The sequence below is a fragment of the Chinchilla lanigera genome, unplaced genomic scaffold, assembly GCF_000276665.1.
Source record: "Chinchilla lanigera isolate Chin_1 unplaced genomic scaffold, ChiLan1.0 scaffold00019, whole genome shotgun sequence".
NCBI lineage: Eukaryota > Metazoa > Chordata > Mammalia > Rodentia > Chinchillidae > Chinchilla > Chinchilla lanigera.
The window spans coordinates 21,044,073-21,060,585 of NW_004955420.1; the positions used below are offsets into that span (position 1 = coordinate 21,044,073).

Genomic DNA, 16,513 nt, shown 5'->3' on the forward strand with positions numbered 1-16,513 from the left:
AAAGAAAAAGAAAGAATGAATTTGAATAGGCCCTAAACATTTTCCCTTGAACTTATTTTTCCACATGTAGATTTGTCTTTTAGATTATTTTCATATGACATATCAACATAATCCAAATACAAATGAATCTGTACTTCCCCTAATCTATGTAACTCATCCTCTACCCCAGGCTTTAACCTGGAGTAAGAGTTATCTTGCTAAATGCTCCATTGCTGGTCAGACACGAGCACACAGCAGTCCATGATGAACATGAGCAGAATCTCCCAGTGAAATGATAAATGTGTTTCTCTCTTGCTTTAAGGTTTATGAAGGAAAATGGAGTCAAAGGACTCCTGTAAAATTCCATGGAACAAGAGAAACCGAAACAGGACTGCACATGTATCAGGTCTACCAGAGCAGGGTGTGGAGAGAACGGCTGTCAGGTTCTCAGTTTAGGAATCCACAGCAGCAGTTATGAGACACATTGTTTGTGCAACTGACCCCTGCGTCTTACCCTTACCTGGTGAGAAGCCCTGGTGACTTTGTCAAGAGAGTACTGCTTTGAGGCACTTTTACTGTTGTATTTTGCAAGAGACTCCGTGGCAGCTTCCAAAACCCTGGGATCTGACAAGTCCGTGGAGCTGGGACTTGGACAGTCGGGGCACATCATATGAATCTTTCTTCTAGAAACTGTTGAGACCAATGAGAACAGTTTAAAAATATTATTGATTTTCAGTCCCATAAATATGACTGTAACAGAGGCATATGACTATAACAGAGGCAAAATTTTGATAAAAAAAATTTTGATAAAAAAAAGATAACATTCACTGTTGGCAAGGATGGAAAAAAATATTTTCTAGAAAAGAAGTTAGATGTTGCAATATGGTTTCTACAATGAGCAGCATTATTTGCATAATTAAAAAATAAATCAGGTGCTGGGGATTTAGCTCAGCAGCACAGCGCCTGCCTGGCAAGCACAATGTCATAAGTTCGATTCCTGGTACCAGAAAAAAAAAAAAAATCAAAGCAAGAGAGTTTTCAACTCACAAATTTATGCACTTTAGGAATTTCGTTCAAAGGTCTAGCCAGGGATATAGCTCAGTGGCACAAGCACCTGCCTCGTAAGTGCAAGGTCCTGAGTTCGATTCCTGGTACCAGAAAAAGATCTATAATACAGCATATTGACATAAGATATCCACTTGAACTAGTTCAATGTCGTTTTTTATCATTGTCTCTTAAAATAAACCGAGTGCCTTGAAAAGGTTAGGATTTCATCATGGTCTTGTTTTATTTATCTTTTAGTCCTGAACACCTAACATAATATCTAGCACCAAGTGAGCATTTAGTAGATGCTTACAGAATAAACAAATGACATAACAGAAGATAGACACACACACACACCCTCTTTGGTTAGAAAATGTAAGTGAGCTGGAAGACAAAATTGGTCAAATCACTGCGTGACTTGATAGAATGATCACGTGACCAGGACAACCACAATTTCTGTTTGAGAGGAGTGGAGGAGGGCAAGTCTAATGTGACAGTCGGGTTAGGAAATTTTTCTTGAAGTTGTTTTTGCAGAGAAAATACATTGTGTTGGTTAATTGTATATGTGGGGACTGAGGGAGATTATGAGGGAGTTACACCCACAGCTTGTCACTCCTTCATCAACACACGTCACTTCCTGGCCCTTCTAAGTCTGATCACTATGACCTCCACGAAAGAACTGAGACTACATACTAGCTGTTGTTCCCTAATTCATTTTAGGTAAGTCTCGTGTTCACACTACAGACTGTAAGCTGTGGCTAATACAGTGTTGGTTCTGTTCCTTGTTACTCATAGAAACCAGCAGCATTGCTGTCACCCGGGGCATGTCTGAGACACAGGATCTCTGTCCCTGCCCAGACAGCACAATCAGAAACTGCATTTTAACAAGGTCCACAAGGGGAGTCACATTCACATAGTAGTTTGATAAGTAGTCATACCCTATTTGCTCACATTATGGATGTTTGCTTTCTAGAATCTCCCTCATTAAAAGGAGGACCAAGAACGAATGCATGTGCATATTTCAAATGTCATTACTTTCAGCCTAATTCTTTGCCTGTGCGTTCATTTATCCAGCAGTCTTGGTAAACGTAAGCTTGGTAGGAACTAGCGAGTGTGTGGTAGGGAGAAGGAGGGATAAACTATTCTACGTGACAGAAGATAGAAGACTCCACATCAAGGCAGAGAGTGTGTGCTCTGTGCTCTGTGAGTGTTTTAGCCTAAGTTTATAGGAATGCATAACAGGAGAGCTTCATTCCTTTCTTGAATACAAAACACTGTAGAAGAAGTAATATTGGTAGCACTCCTTGAAGAAAAGGCATGAGTTCCCAGGGCAGATGTCACCATCAGCGGAGGGAGAGACACAAGCAAGATACAGAGTTCAGAAAGTGAGTGTATGTTCAGATGATAGGCATACGGTTGGATGGAATATCAGGATAGCTAGAGAGCAGCCTGGGGACCCATTGTAGAGAATGTGCCATTTACATAGACCTGAGAACAGGATTTGGTACAGGACATAAATGTAGAAGTAAGAGGGTGACAGAAGTGAGTGTAAGTTGGCTTTTAATAGGAAGGCAAGTATTGGAAGTATTAAGCAACTGGTGCCAGGACGAATACAAAGTAAGGATATGAGAAACCCTACACCTTCCTGGCAAAGCCCTGGTTAAATACCTTTTAAAAAAAATCTTTTATTAAAATTAACAAAATCATCACAGTCTCTTACCTGGGCGAAGAGTACAGTTATAAGCAGGTAAGTAGAGAATTCTTTTTGGCTTGTTCACGTAAAACATTGCCTTGCATTGACCATAAACCTGTAACCAACAAATACATTTTATGACAGGGTGGATAGAATCCTGAGGTTTTAAGATGCCCCTCCCTACACAGTGCAAGTTGCAGACTTAGATTTTAAGTAATGAGAAACATAAAATCCAGTTCTGTGGCTTGGAGTGGGAAAAACTGCAGTTGATTAAACTGTTTAACCTTTGCCTGGGACATGGTGAGCTCCTCTTCCCATCTCCCCCCAATTACGTGTGGATAACTGAGCTTTAACCCCAGGAAGGTGAGTACAGGAAGTGACGTGTAACCACTCCCGTCCTGGCCCAGTTTCTATTCTCCATGCTGGTTTTGTTTCATAGCTTTAACGCAAGTGAGTAAACAAATTGTGACCGTAGGAACTGTGAGTCACAGCGTAGGAGGAAATCAGATCTTTACATTACCCTGGAGTGAACCCCTCCCAGGCAGGAATGTCTGTCTTGAACTCCGTGTGAGTGAGAAATAAGCTGCTACCATGTTAGAGTGGGTACGCACCTGCCAGTGTATGTGTCACGGTAGTCAGCGTCACCATAACAAATGTAATAAACAACAAGGCAAGTGGACTTTGTTTTTCAAAACTTATGTGCAGTTGGGGGCTGGGGATTTAGCTCAGCGGCAAAAGCGCCTGCCTGGCAAGCGCAAGGTCGTGAGTTCGGTTCCCGGTACCGGAGAAAAACCCAAAAAAAAAAAAAAACAAAAAACAAAAACAAAAACAAAAAAACAAAACTTCTGTGCAGTGGACTAACTTGGTTAAATGATTAGAAAAGGCATCTTGATCGCCAAGTTTATATCTAAACACTTACATCACTATCCTACCCTCACGACGTGTGGTTCACATCACTCGACGGAAACACTCCCAGGATAATTGAAATCAAAGGAACAGTGACCATTTGCAAGTGTCTTCAATGGTTATCTTTGAAAAAATCAATTCTGAGAACGGTTAGGTTCTGTAATTGTAGGAAAGCCTTCCATTGCATCCCGAGAGCCCCCATACTGTAAAGCCATCACTTTTTTTAAAGCCTAAACCTCAAAGAAGTGTTCATTAAAGGAAAACAAAGCATAATAAACAAATTTAAAAAGCTCTCCCTCCACTGTTTCTGCTCTCTACCTTAATTCCATACCTGGCATCTTTACTTCAGGTACTTTTCTCTCAATGTAAAAACTGGTTCAGAGATTACAGGTGAGAAAATAATGTGAGGACAACTTTTCATTTCTGGTCAGCATTACCCCAAAGGGATTTCTCAGAAACCCCTCTACTTAAACTTGGTTTTCTCCACAGCTTAAAATAAGCACCTGGGTACCCCGGCCAGGAAATTAGAAAGAGGGACATTTGAAAGATGGGAGGCATGGAGCAGTCATCTGTTTCCTAGGGAGTTTCTTTCCAGAGAGCCCCTGAGAATAAGCACTTACTGATTCATGAAGCAGCCTTGCCCCGCAGTCCTTCCAGTCCTTCCTGCTGAGCACATGGCAGCTGGTCTCTAGGACGTCCAGTGTGAGGTAGAAGAGAGATCCCTGGCTATCCTGTGGCGGGGAGGGTGGAGAAGCACACCACATTCCACTTGACACATGCAGACTGGACAAAACCATCTCTGCTTCATAAGAAAGCCAAAGAATACAACGCATCTGAAGACTCCTTATAAACTGCTGAGCCTCGGGCAGGTGTCCCCATAGCATCTGTTTCCAATAACAAGAGCACTGCAGCACACCTACCAGAGGAGGGCAGAATGGTCTCAGCAGGGTTTCCCATGCGGAAAGCATCTTCCCAACAGGAGTCTCAGGGGTCCCAGTCTTTGCAGCCTGTCCCAACGCCTGCCCCAGTGGCAGAGCCATCACTTACCTGTCTGTGTTCCCAGACGCCATGCACTCGATTGAGCCCCAGCGCGTAACCCTCCTGTTGGTCTCTGTTGATGTCCTGCAGGGCCATCCCGGAGACGGCCAGCACATCTGAGTCACTGCAGCCGCGGGAGAGAAGAGGCGAGGAGCCGAGAGCCTGCTGGGGTGGAGACTGAGCCCCGCAGCAAGTGGCCTGGGCCAGGGCACAGAGTCCCAGGGACAAGAGGAGATGCATTCTGTGGGAACAGGTGCACGGTTAAGTCAGTATGTGGAGCTTCAGGACCGGGCTATGTTGTGGGGCTCTGCAAGGCCGCTGAGCAACTTTATACTTAGAGCCCAAATAGCTGTAGGCATTACTTTCAAACGGGGTTTAAAACACTGTCGCAACTGAGCACCGAGATTTCTAAATGCAGATTCCCCTGCTTTGCACAGGACTTGCCAATATTGTACTTTAGACTCCTGAGCGATCCCATGTTCCTGTGTGCACGTTAAACCAATGTAAGTTTCCTAAACTTTTTTTCCACAAGAAATCACAGCAAACATTTAGTCAAGGGTCTTAAGAAACTGTGATTGGATTGCGGCTTGCATCCTGGTCTCAGCCTGAAGCAGCATACGGGGAGACTATCACCCTCTTCCTCCTTCCCTGCCGCTGGACTCCTCATTGAGACTCACAGGTATCTGAGTCAGGAGTGTGGGGTGACAGATCCTGGGAGGGGCTCGTGAGTTCAGAGTTCCCAGCCAACCCCCTGTGTTCACCACCCTCAGTAGCTCAGAAAGGTGGCTTCATTTCTCAGTCACCGGCCAGAAACACGGTGATATTCACCACGCACTTTGCGCTATTTAGCCTCATGTAGGATATGTTAAGCCGAAGACCGTATTTAAGAGGGGAACATGAGCTAATGAGCCATCAAAAGTTCTCACATCATACTTCAGGGCTGTCCTTTCTCCTATGGATCTGCATGAAGGTGAATTCATTAAAGACTAAAACCTCACACCATTGTTAGGAGAAAGATGATGCTCAGGTGGGCTGGTTGGGCCCCTGGGCCCTCTTTTTCAGCTTCTGTTTGTGGCTCAGGAAGGCAATCATGATAGCCACCTGTAATTCAGCAAACCCTTTCTGAGCAATTCCACAGAGCCAGGAACTGGGCCTTGGGCAGGTGTCCCGTTAGGAATCAAGGGTTAAGACGGATACGGTTTGAATATGTTCCCAGGTCATGTGTCAGAAATGTAATCTCCAGTGCAGCAGTACAGAGAGGTGGGACCTTCAAGAGAGCATTCGGTCCTGAGAGCTTGCCTTCGCAACTGGATTAGTGTCATTGTCACTACAGTGGACTTGTTATAAAGGTGAGTTCGGCCCACTCTGGCGTTCTCTTGCATCCTCCTGCCTCTGCCATAGGATGACAGAAAGAGGAAAGGCCCTCACCAGAGGCAAGCCCTTTCACTGGGGACTTCTCAGCTTCCAGAACTGTCAAAAATAAATGTCCTCTTATAGCAGCACAACATGGGCCAATATGAATATTAATAAGATAAAGCCCTAACTCATTTCTGGAAATAAATAATTACTTTTTGAGGGTTGATGTACAACCCTAAGTCTAAAGATCTCAGTTCTTTTGAGGGTGGGCTGTAGGCATTACTTTCAAATGGGAGCAAGGTGAGGAAAATGAAAACCAAAAATAAGAATTGTTAGAAGAAAAAAAAAAGTCAAGTTGGGAGGCCATTAGCCTGGGAAGGCTCTGGTATTCCTACTGGAATAAGCCAAAGCCCAATGAAAACAATGCATCAGGACTAGAAACTTCAGCATTCAGAAACCACTAACACGCCTCTGGCTGGGAACTGTCCACTCTAACCAATCCCAGTTGTTGCTCTGCCTTCCTTCTGTGAATACTTTCTAGAAGTTTCTTCTCTCACCATTCCTAGAGAAGTATTAGTCCTTTGTGGCCTAGCACAGCCCCAGTTCATGAATTCCTGAATGCTCCAATAAACCCTTGTAAAGGTAAATGTGCTTTAGTTTTTCTTTTCTTTTCTTTTCTTTTTTTTTTTTTTTCAGTATAAAAACTAGCTATTCAAATTCTGGGATACTACAAAGACATGGCTCCAGCCAGCAAGTGAACCAGCCTTCACTAAGCTTCTCCCCGCAGATGGGTCTGGGTTTTGAGGAAATGTACCAGATCCACGGAGGTGAAGCCCACTAGGGAATGACAGTCAGGACCCAAAGAAATAGGTTAAAAGGGGACTGTGTCAACCAGTTAGAGTAAACTCTGACTTCCCAGGTCAGCTCCTACCTGTGTGAGCCAGGAAGAGCATTATAACCTTTGGGAATCCAGTTTCCTCATTGTGAAGCAGTGTTTAGAGCCACACACTCACTACGAGCCCTGTCAACCCTAAAGTGAAGGTGTTCTCGCCTTTCTCTGCACCTGCCATCATCCCAGTTCCAGGAGATGACGCTCCTCTGATCCACAGAGATTGACTATGTTCATCACCGCCCAAGGAGCTGGGTGTCAGCCTAGTTTTAACCTGAGCTCAGTCTCCTTCTGGGTTGTAGAGTACGGGAGCTTGGAAGTGGCTGCAAGGGAAAGAGGCCAATCTTTAGAGTCAGAAATTCCTAGGTTTAAATTCCACTCTGCCACTGCATGTGAGAAGGCCTGAGATATGGTGGGCTCCCATCAGATTAAGTTTCCTTAGCCATAAAACAAAGGTTCTCCCAGGAGTGTACACCTACTTGTAGAAAGAGGGGCACATGTTTCCTCTTCCCCCAGAAACCTAGGAACACAACTGTTTGGTTCCCATCACATTTGGTTCCCATCACATTTGGAGACAATTTTAGTAGTAGCATAGAAGCATAGTTTCAGCAGAGGAGTAAAGAGCAAAGCTTTGAAGACATCAGCTTTTTTCAAGCCTGGCTCTCTGATTGAGGGTAGTTGTCAAACTCAGCACCATCCCCTAGATTCACAATCCAAATCACATATTCTAAATTTTCTAGTGATTGCACTTAAAAGTTAAAAGAAACAGAGCTAACTTCAACTATATTTCCTTTAACCCAACCTATCCCAAATACTATTATAATAATGGGATTAATATAAAAAATAGCAGATGGAGGGGCTGGGGATTTAGCTCAGCGGCAAAAGCGCCTGCCTGGCAAGCGTAAGGTCGTGAGTTCGGTTCCTGGTACCGGAGAAAAACCAAAAAAAAAAAAAAAAAAAAAATAGCAGATGGGACAGTTTACATTCTTTGTTTCACACCATAGCCTGCCTCAATTTAGATTAGCCACGTTGAAGGCATTCAAGAATCTGGTGCAGTCACCCTGTGTAAAAGCATGGTCACAGGAGCGTTCCTATCCCAGGGAGGCAGTGAAGACTGACCACTGGGGAAGTGTGTGACCCAGGATCCACCACATCTAGGGACAATACTGGCTCTCAGTACCACAGCTGTCCCTGGGGTCTTCGCCTTTTCTCACACAGCCCAGATTTCCATGTGACTCTGCCAATGGTCTTTTCCCAGTCCAGGGGTAGGGACGGGATCACACCTGCATTGATTCACCCCCAAGTGAGCCAGGTTCAGAGAAATGGCGGATTCTCCTTGAGTGAGGAGGGGACCTTTTGGCAGCAACTTAGAAGTGTTAGTTTTATGCCAGGGAGGGGTGAGACAGGTGAGGCTTGCTTGATGCAGAGCAGGAGATGCACTCAGGGGACTTAGACCTGAGCGGGCAGGGTGTATAGTTAGAAAACTAAGCAGGAGTCAAGAAGGGACAGCTCTGATTAAGATCTCTGTGGCTGTTTTTCTTCTGTGCCTTTTCTCCCTTTATCTTTTCTCCTTCCACAAACACTAAACAGGCTCCATACACTGACAAGGTCCAGCATTCTATACAAGTCACACAGTGGGATTTCTCAGTATGTGCTCAGCCCTAGGCTGGACACTTTTTGTTCCTTTTCTCCTTTAAATCAATGAACAACCAACTAACTTATCACCCTTGTGTGGATGAAGAAAGCTAGCCTGCCCCACGTCTCACAGGCAGGGTTGTCATCCACCTATGCGGTTCAGAGGAGGAGGCACAATTCTTGCCATCAAAGAGCAGATACTAGGAAAACAACAGATGGAGAAAGTTTTGCTTAAGAAAGGCTTCCAAGGGGGGCTAAGACTTAGCCTAGGGCTTGAAGGAGACCAGAATGTACCGGAAGGGCAGGGCAGAAAGGATATGCGTGGGCTGGGATCAAGGCAGTAAGAGAAAGAAATGTGAATTACATACTTTGCTTCCCAAGTTCTTTCAGTCCTTCCAGATGTGCCCTCTGTAAGGCAGATGGTATTTATTGCTTCCAACCCACCCTGTAGCTTCAGACCACCTCTTGGTAATATGCATCTGACTCCTCTTAAAACACTTAAATTTAGAAATTCTTGAGCCGGGTGTGGTGGCGCATGCCTGTAATCCCAGCACTCAGGAGGCTGAGGCAGGAGGATCATTGTGAGTTCGAGATCAGCCAGGGCTACAAAGTGAGCTCAAGCCCAGCCTGAATTGCATAGTGAGACCCTGTCTCAAAAAGACCCAAAAAAATTAAATAAATAAGTAAATAAATTTAGAAGTTATCTTATTTTGATCGAGCATATTCAGGCAATGTATGAAACAGTTTCCAAATGTTTAGAGCATTGTTCTCAGCTCAAAAATATTCTTAGGGAAAATCTGTCTCATAGCATTGAAAGTGAGATTTCCTCCAAGAATCTCTTCCTAGTGCAGCTCAGAGCACAGACCAAGTTCAGAATAAGCTTTGGTTCAAATCCCAGCTCAGCATTTAGGGGCTGGGACTAAGGATGAGTTCTCCACCTTCTCCAAGGCCATAGTCTTCACAGGATGGGTGTGAGGCTCAGATGAGACTTCGGTGCAAAGTGTTTGGCACACAATTTACCCTCAGCACTTCAGCAAAGAAATTCTAAAGGGTAAGAAGGAGCCAAGGAGGATCTCCAACCCGTATAGCATACTCACAGTTGTGCTGGTCTATAAAGAGAGGTCATGGATTCTTAGACCCAGTCTCCTTAGGGAAGCAGCACCTCAGGCTGGACCTCAGTTTTGCAGGTCTCCCACCCAGGGTTTCCTGAGGACCCAGTGTCACTCATACCTGGGAGCTGACTCACATTAACCCTCTGCACAAGGAACTACTGCAGAATTGAAGAAACCAGAGGCTGTCTGTTATGCTTCAGTGTAAATCAAAGGATTATTTGTACTAGGGATGACTCACCTAGTATCTTCCCAGCAGGGCTGAACAAATGTTGACAAGTTCTTTCTCACTGAACACACTTTTATATCCTGCAAACAGATTGCATGATCATTTCAGAACACCATGAACAATGTAACCCTGGGTTAGCTGGATCCCAGGGGCAGGCACACACCCTGAATCCTGAATTAGAGGGGCAGTCTCAGCAGAACTTTAATTAAGTACAGCGTTTCTGAGGCACCTCCCTTCACCTGCACAGACAAGGTATTTCCCAAGTAACCTAACCAATCCCTTTATAAACCAACCTGGGGATGTGGCTGCGTGGCAGATGGCTTCCTTCACACGACGTGCTGGTTCTCATGGGATTCACTTCCAATGGGCCACTTTATTACCAAATTCCACCATAACCAGTACTGCGTACATGCTGGCCCAAGAAAGCACTGATTGAGTACCTACTCATGCCAGGTACCATGCTAAGTGTGAGGGGTTTACGCTTAATCTCCACTGTCTTAGTTACTTTCTCTTTGCTGGGACAAAATACCCAACAACCACAAGTTTAAAGAGGAGAAGTTATTTTAGCTCACAGTTTGCAGAGGTTTCAGCCTACAGTCAGCTGTTCCAAGGCAGGGAAACATGGCACAGGGGAACAACAGTGGAGAAACAGCTCATGGCATGGTAGGCAGGAAAGAGGGAGCCTTCCTTCTTCTTTCCCTTTTTTTTTTTTCCAGTACCAGGAATCGAACTCATGACCTTGCCCTTCCAGGCAGGTGCTGTGCTGCTGAGCTAAATCCCTAGCCCTTCTTTCCCTTTTTATTCCATCCAAGCTGCAAGCATATTGGATGGCTGACCCAGGGTGGGTCTTCCCTCTTCAGTAAATCAATTATGCACACCCAGAACTATGCTAAACCAATCAGTATACTAAGCCAGTATCACACATCCATTATCCAGTTGCCCCTAAAACCCACCTATTTGGGATGGCTATAGATATAAGCCATAACACCCATAAATGAGTTTTGCAGGAAAACATCTTTATTTTTGACAACTGTATTGCTCCAAAGTGGGGCTGTTAGGCAGAAGTATGTATCAGATGGATATGCAGAGATAAGGGAACTTTTGGAGCCACATGCCCCAAACTGCATGGTTAGAGATTTAAAAAATAGCCCATAGAGCTGAAAGTCCAAGAAAGATCACAACCCCTTGCTTTAAGGAATGAATGCTCTGGCTCTGTCCTCCACCTACTTCAATTATCACTTAGATTGGCCCTAAGGTCAACCATGTAGCAGATCATCACGACCTTCTAATGTCCTTCCTCTGTCCTCTACATAATTTCCTGCACAGACTTTGTCCTTTTTTGTCTTTTGTCCTTGCTTCCTGGTTCTATCAATAAGAAGACACAGAAGCTTCAGTTTGGGGCTGTCTTTATGAGACTCTCTGACACTGAGAGGTCTCGGTTAAAGGCAGCCCTTCTGGGCCTTCTTGGAGTTTGAACTGCACATTGACTCTGAGTAATTTCTCACCCTTTGTGCCATGCCACCATCATGAACTGTGACATCCCAAATCCTGTGTCCTTTCCTATTCCCTAAACGTAGCAACAACTGACTACAGCCCAGGTTTCCATGGAGTTCACAGCTCCAGCACTGTGTGTCTCAGTAGAATCTCAGTGATGACTGATTTGTTCTGGATGTGGTCTGAACATTGAGGGTTAAGAAGATTGGGATGCGGTTCCTGGTACCGGAGAAAAACCAAAAAAAAAAAGAAGATTGGGATGAAGAAAGAAAAGGTTACATCCATCACAGATTCTTAAAGAGAATAAGACCGGGGATGAAGAGAGAGATTGTGACATTCCAGGCAAGAAGCTGCTCAAAACACTGAAAAATTGTTCCTGAAATTTCTCACAACCAGTTTCCTCATCTGAAAAATAAGAATAAGAAAATCTTCTGAAGTTTGGTGATAATAAAAATGTTGACACACTAGAAATGTGTCCCCCTGTCCCCCTTCCTGCCTAAATGTGGTTTGATAAATATTTTATCACAGAGTTGTATGATTAGGAATTGAAGGGACCTTAGAAAGTCAGTAGGCCAAATCCCACTTTCTGGAAATGATGTACCAAAGTCCTGAGAAATTAGACACTTAGCCTCAGACCACATGTCCAGCCAGGGACTGAACCCAAGGCTCTTCAGCCCAGGGTTCCTCTCAGTGAGCCCATGGTGTTTCTTGTTCTTGTTCACCATGGATCTGGTTGGGTCAGTCCTCAGACAAGCACATCATTATCCATGAACTACAAGAGGGGTTTCCGGAGTGTAGTGGTCACCATGCTCACCTGACATCATTACCCACTAACTACAGGAAAAACCAGCATATTCCCAAAACTTTGATGTGCCTTCTGCTAATCAAGGCTCCCTGGCTTCTGGTGGGCTTCTCTCAGAGGACAATGACCTCAGGCACTGGTTTGTTTTCATTCTTCTCAGTGATAGTAGTGGCCTGAGAGGGGGTACTCATGGGGGGCGGGTAACTACTGGAGTGTGCCGTCGTGGAAAGGGGTGGGGCTTATGATTAAGTTGATCTGTGGGATGGAATCTGTCACCAGCTGTGTGACTTCAATGATAGGATAATTTATTTCCTCTGGTATTCAACTTCTCATTCATAAAAATGTAGGCAACAGGCATATTTGCAGGACTACAGGAGATTAGGTATATGACACATGTCTGGCCAATAGATAATTGGTAATAATTGGTACTTTTTTTCTTTTGATCCAAAAATATTTACACCTCTGAGTGGCATTCAATAGAGAGCTTGGAGACTCACTACAAGTTTTTTTTAAAACTTCTTTCTTATTAAAAGAATACTACTAAAGTAATGTGTGTTCCTTATGGAAAATAAAGCAAATCAGATCATTCTATTATACATTGTTAATAATTATTAATGGTATCTTCTAGATTTTCTTCTGTGCATATATCACACATAAAAGTAGTATTATCCTGTACATACTATAGTATAGCTTGCTTTTAAAAGTTCAACTAGATTTGTGTGTGTGTGTGTGTGTGTGTGTGTATGTGTGTGTTTGTCTTTTTTGAGACAGGGTCTCAGTATGCAGTTCAGGCTGGCCGTGAGCTCCCTTTGTAGCCCAGGCTGGTCTTGAACTCACAATGACCCTCCTGCCTCACCCTCCCAAATGCTGGGATTACAGGCGTGCACCACCATGCCAGGCTAACAATAGATTATTGTAAGGCTCAATTCAGACATGACTCTCCTAGTACCCTACCTGAGGCACTGTTCCCAGCTCAGCATTGGGGCTGCCCTCAGCAAACACTAGATGTGATGGAGCATGAGATAAGATAGAGAAGAATAAGGGATAAGATGGAGCATGGAATTTTCCAAAACACCTAGACATTTGAAGGCAGCCAAACATTCACAATGGACACCACAAGGACTTTGCCCGCTGAGGCACAAAACATCCAGAGAACTTTGACCACTGACATTTACCAAGATCTTGCCTAATGTCCCTTGCTTTCTTTCAAACCCTGTTTTAAAAAGCCCCCTTCTCTTTGCTCTCTACAGATGGCCTTATCGCCCTCTGTCTGCTTGCACCCAGGTATTAAACTGTATGCCTCATTGCTTTTTCACCAGCCCATTGCGTGTCATTCCTTACAATTATGAATAGCTGACATATAAATACACTGACTTCTATAACTTAATTTTCAATTACTACCTAATAGCCCATTGATAGTTGATTCAGTTATTCAAACCAATCTCTTTGTAAGACAAATTCATTCCAATTTTCTGTTATTATAACAATGCTGTGATTAATATTTTTATGATTAAATATTTAATTATCATTGTTTAATTATTTTCTTAGTTTAAATGCCTCAAAATGGAATTACTGGGTCAAAGGCTATTTCTAATATTAAAGCTTTATATGATTTCCGCATTGCTCCCCAGAGAGAATCCACACTCCCAGTGTATAAAAACCACCAGGAAATGATCTTCATCTGAATGCCACAAACATAGTAAAGAGAAACCTTTCTTTCTGAAAGGTAAGGAAAGGCTGTAAAACTTGAATTTCTGGACTCCTCAATGGATAGATGTGTCAGGATCTGTTGGGTTCTTGCTGTACCCCAGGAAGGAATGGCAGCAAGAATGAGGAAAAAACAGACAAGAAACAAAAAGCTGGCATCAGGTGGAGGTCCTCTGTCCTGAGCAGAGAAGGAAAACTACCCAAGAACGGGAGAGCATTTATTTTATACCCTCAAGAGGCTGATTAATTTCAGCCTCGCTACCTAGCAACCACTTAACAAGCTGCAACGGCTTGTTTACCTGCCGAGTGTTCTCGGACTGGCTTCGTCCTGCACTTGTAATTACTTTCCAACTTCAGCTACTCCCAACCGCTCTCTCTTCTCTGCTTTGTAAATGACAGGCGATTAGCTGGAAAAGCTATGCTTAGAGAATATAGTTCCAAAATCCCTAACAGTAGTCAGTTACCAGTCTAGCTGGCAACTGTCCAAAGTTGTCGGTGATTTGAACCCTTTACAGCTAACATTTTGTTATGGTGGTGCTTATTTACATATCTTGTTTATGCTGGATATTTAAGACCAAGTTAAGGCAGACGCATATTAATCCCCTTTTCCTATCTATCAAGGTCAGTTAAGTCTCCTCAGCATTACTTTGGAACCACACATAGCATCTCTTAGATTCACTGTCAGTGTCAACCATCTGGATGAGTCACGGCCATTGCTTGACCAAGCTGCTTTCTGTGAAAGCTTGAGAGACCTTCACTCTTCAGGTGACTCTCCTTAGGCACACTGTACATCCTCAAATCACTTTCCTCTCTGGCCCCATAATCTCCTTGATTAAAATCAGGGACTCAACTGAGTTACAGGACACGGTAGTAAAGGTTCTTTTCTGTCCTGGATTTATATGGCCCTCGGAGGGCTAGGGCCAAAATATTGACTATCCTCTTAGCCCTTTTATCTTTCTAATTTTTTGGTCTCCAAATCTCAGTTGTTAAACATCCAGAAGAGAAGCTTAATAACATTACACTATAATAGAGGCAACAAGTTTAACATTACCATCTATTTGAGTATCAAAAGCTCTTAGAACATAAATTGGAACTATTATTTTCTTAATGACCATGGATACCCTAATATTTAAATCCCTGTAGAATGTTAACAGATAATAGTTATATATTTATACATTGAAATTAGAAACCAAATCCATACATAACATCGCTGCCCCTTTCTCCTGTTGTTGTTGCTACCTTGGACCTGTGTGTAGTGTCTTTCTGTTGCCACAACACCTTTCTTTCTCTATGTTATACCTTTTTGGAGATGGACTGACCCTGAGCACAACTTCCTGTGACCTTCAATGTCACAGTGGCCTTCTACTGGGTGTACGCTTGGCGATTCTTTTCTTTGTCTTCTATACACAAGAACCTGGCCTGTTATGGACCCGTTCAACGGTTACATCCTGGGGAGTAGAGGATCACATGTTTTAAAGTTTTACCACCAAATTCTAGGCATTAACCCCTAACTCAGACCTAGGAGACAGAGGGAACAAAGGAATTAGAAAGGATTTCCTGGGGAACATGACATCCAAGACGAGCTTTGGAGAGTGGAAGGCAGTTAGTCCAATGAAGAACCAGGGAAGAGCAGAGGGATCACGTGTTCAAGCCCTTGAGGTGGGAACAAGCAGATTCACTGGAGTCATACCCAGGAGTCTAGGAATCCAAAGCCAGGAATCCAACTCAGAATGGCTCTCAAAAAGTCTTTTTAAAGACTTTTATATTTCAATCCACTCCACTGTCCAAATGAAGAATGATTTACTTCCAGGGCTTGTGGAGGATCACAGACACCGCAAGGGTACAAATGACCTGTCGGTGACCAGGGAGTGTTACTGGGTAGTTCCTTCTACCCAGTAGAAGTGATTCATCAAATAAGCAGTACCAGGTTTTGTGGTGCTTGAGTTTGTGTCCAGGTTCTTCTTGTCTCAAACAAAGAATTAGATGAAACGAATGAAAAACAGTAGCAAAGTTTATCTGAGAAAGTAAAAGTGAAGAGTGAGGGAGAAACTGGCTCTGCCAGGATAAAAGCAAGATAAAAGTACACCCTGGAGGACACAGGGCAGGCAACTGTGAGAAAAGCCTCAATAGTGATAGCTTCCTGGCATCTATGCTGTTTTATACCATCCAAATCTCTAGGACACCCGTGAGAACTTATACAGATGGGTCCTGAGGGGTGGGGCTAGGGTCCCACACCTCAGGCTGACGTCAGGTCTAGGCCATCTTATTGAAAACCTGCTCGAGTTCTCAGGAGAAGTTCATGAGCAGGGCTTGAGGAAATGTTCTGCACATGTATCTGAGATTTTGTAATTAACAGATCACTTATAAGTCTTCCAGATTAGGAGGTACAGAGAAGACACGGCAGAGCTGGGGGGAGATGTTACACTACACACAGGTTTGAGCTGGATGAGCCACCCCTGCAGATTACACCATATAGTGAGAAGGAGGCACCTTGATACCGGGGTCTCTGCATATCTTTTAGAGATGTTATATTGGGACTCTGTGGGAGGGATGAATGGGTAAAAGGTTTATTGCTGTCTTATGACCACTGTCTACCAAGAGTGGGATGTCTTTAACCAGAGTTCTTTTTTTT

At 43.7% G+C, this 16,513-nt stretch overlaps 1 protein-coding gene across 4 annotated transcripts in view; it reads right to left on the bottom strand.

Moving 5' to 3' along the window:
• Positions 1-9,971, bottom strand: part of Fetub (fetuin B) — a 12,625-nt gene extending 2,654 nt beyond the window's left edge. The window contains exons 1-5 of one of the 4 annotated variants that reach the window (XM_005383272.2): positions 9,891-9,971; positions 4,670-4,901; positions 4,243-4,353; positions 2,744-2,831; positions 500-669 (exon numbers count right to left, since the gene is read on the bottom strand). In XM_005383272.2, the coding sequence (XP_005383329.1) occupies positions 500-669; positions 2,744-2,831; positions 4,243-4,353; positions 4,670-4,900 (600 nt within the window). In that variant the 5' untranslated portion in view covers position 4,901; positions 9,891-9,971. The other 3 variants (XM_005383271.1, XM_005383273.2, XM_005383270.2) reach the window with 3 other exon arrangements.
• Positions 9,972-16,513: the final 6,542 nt, after the last annotated feature.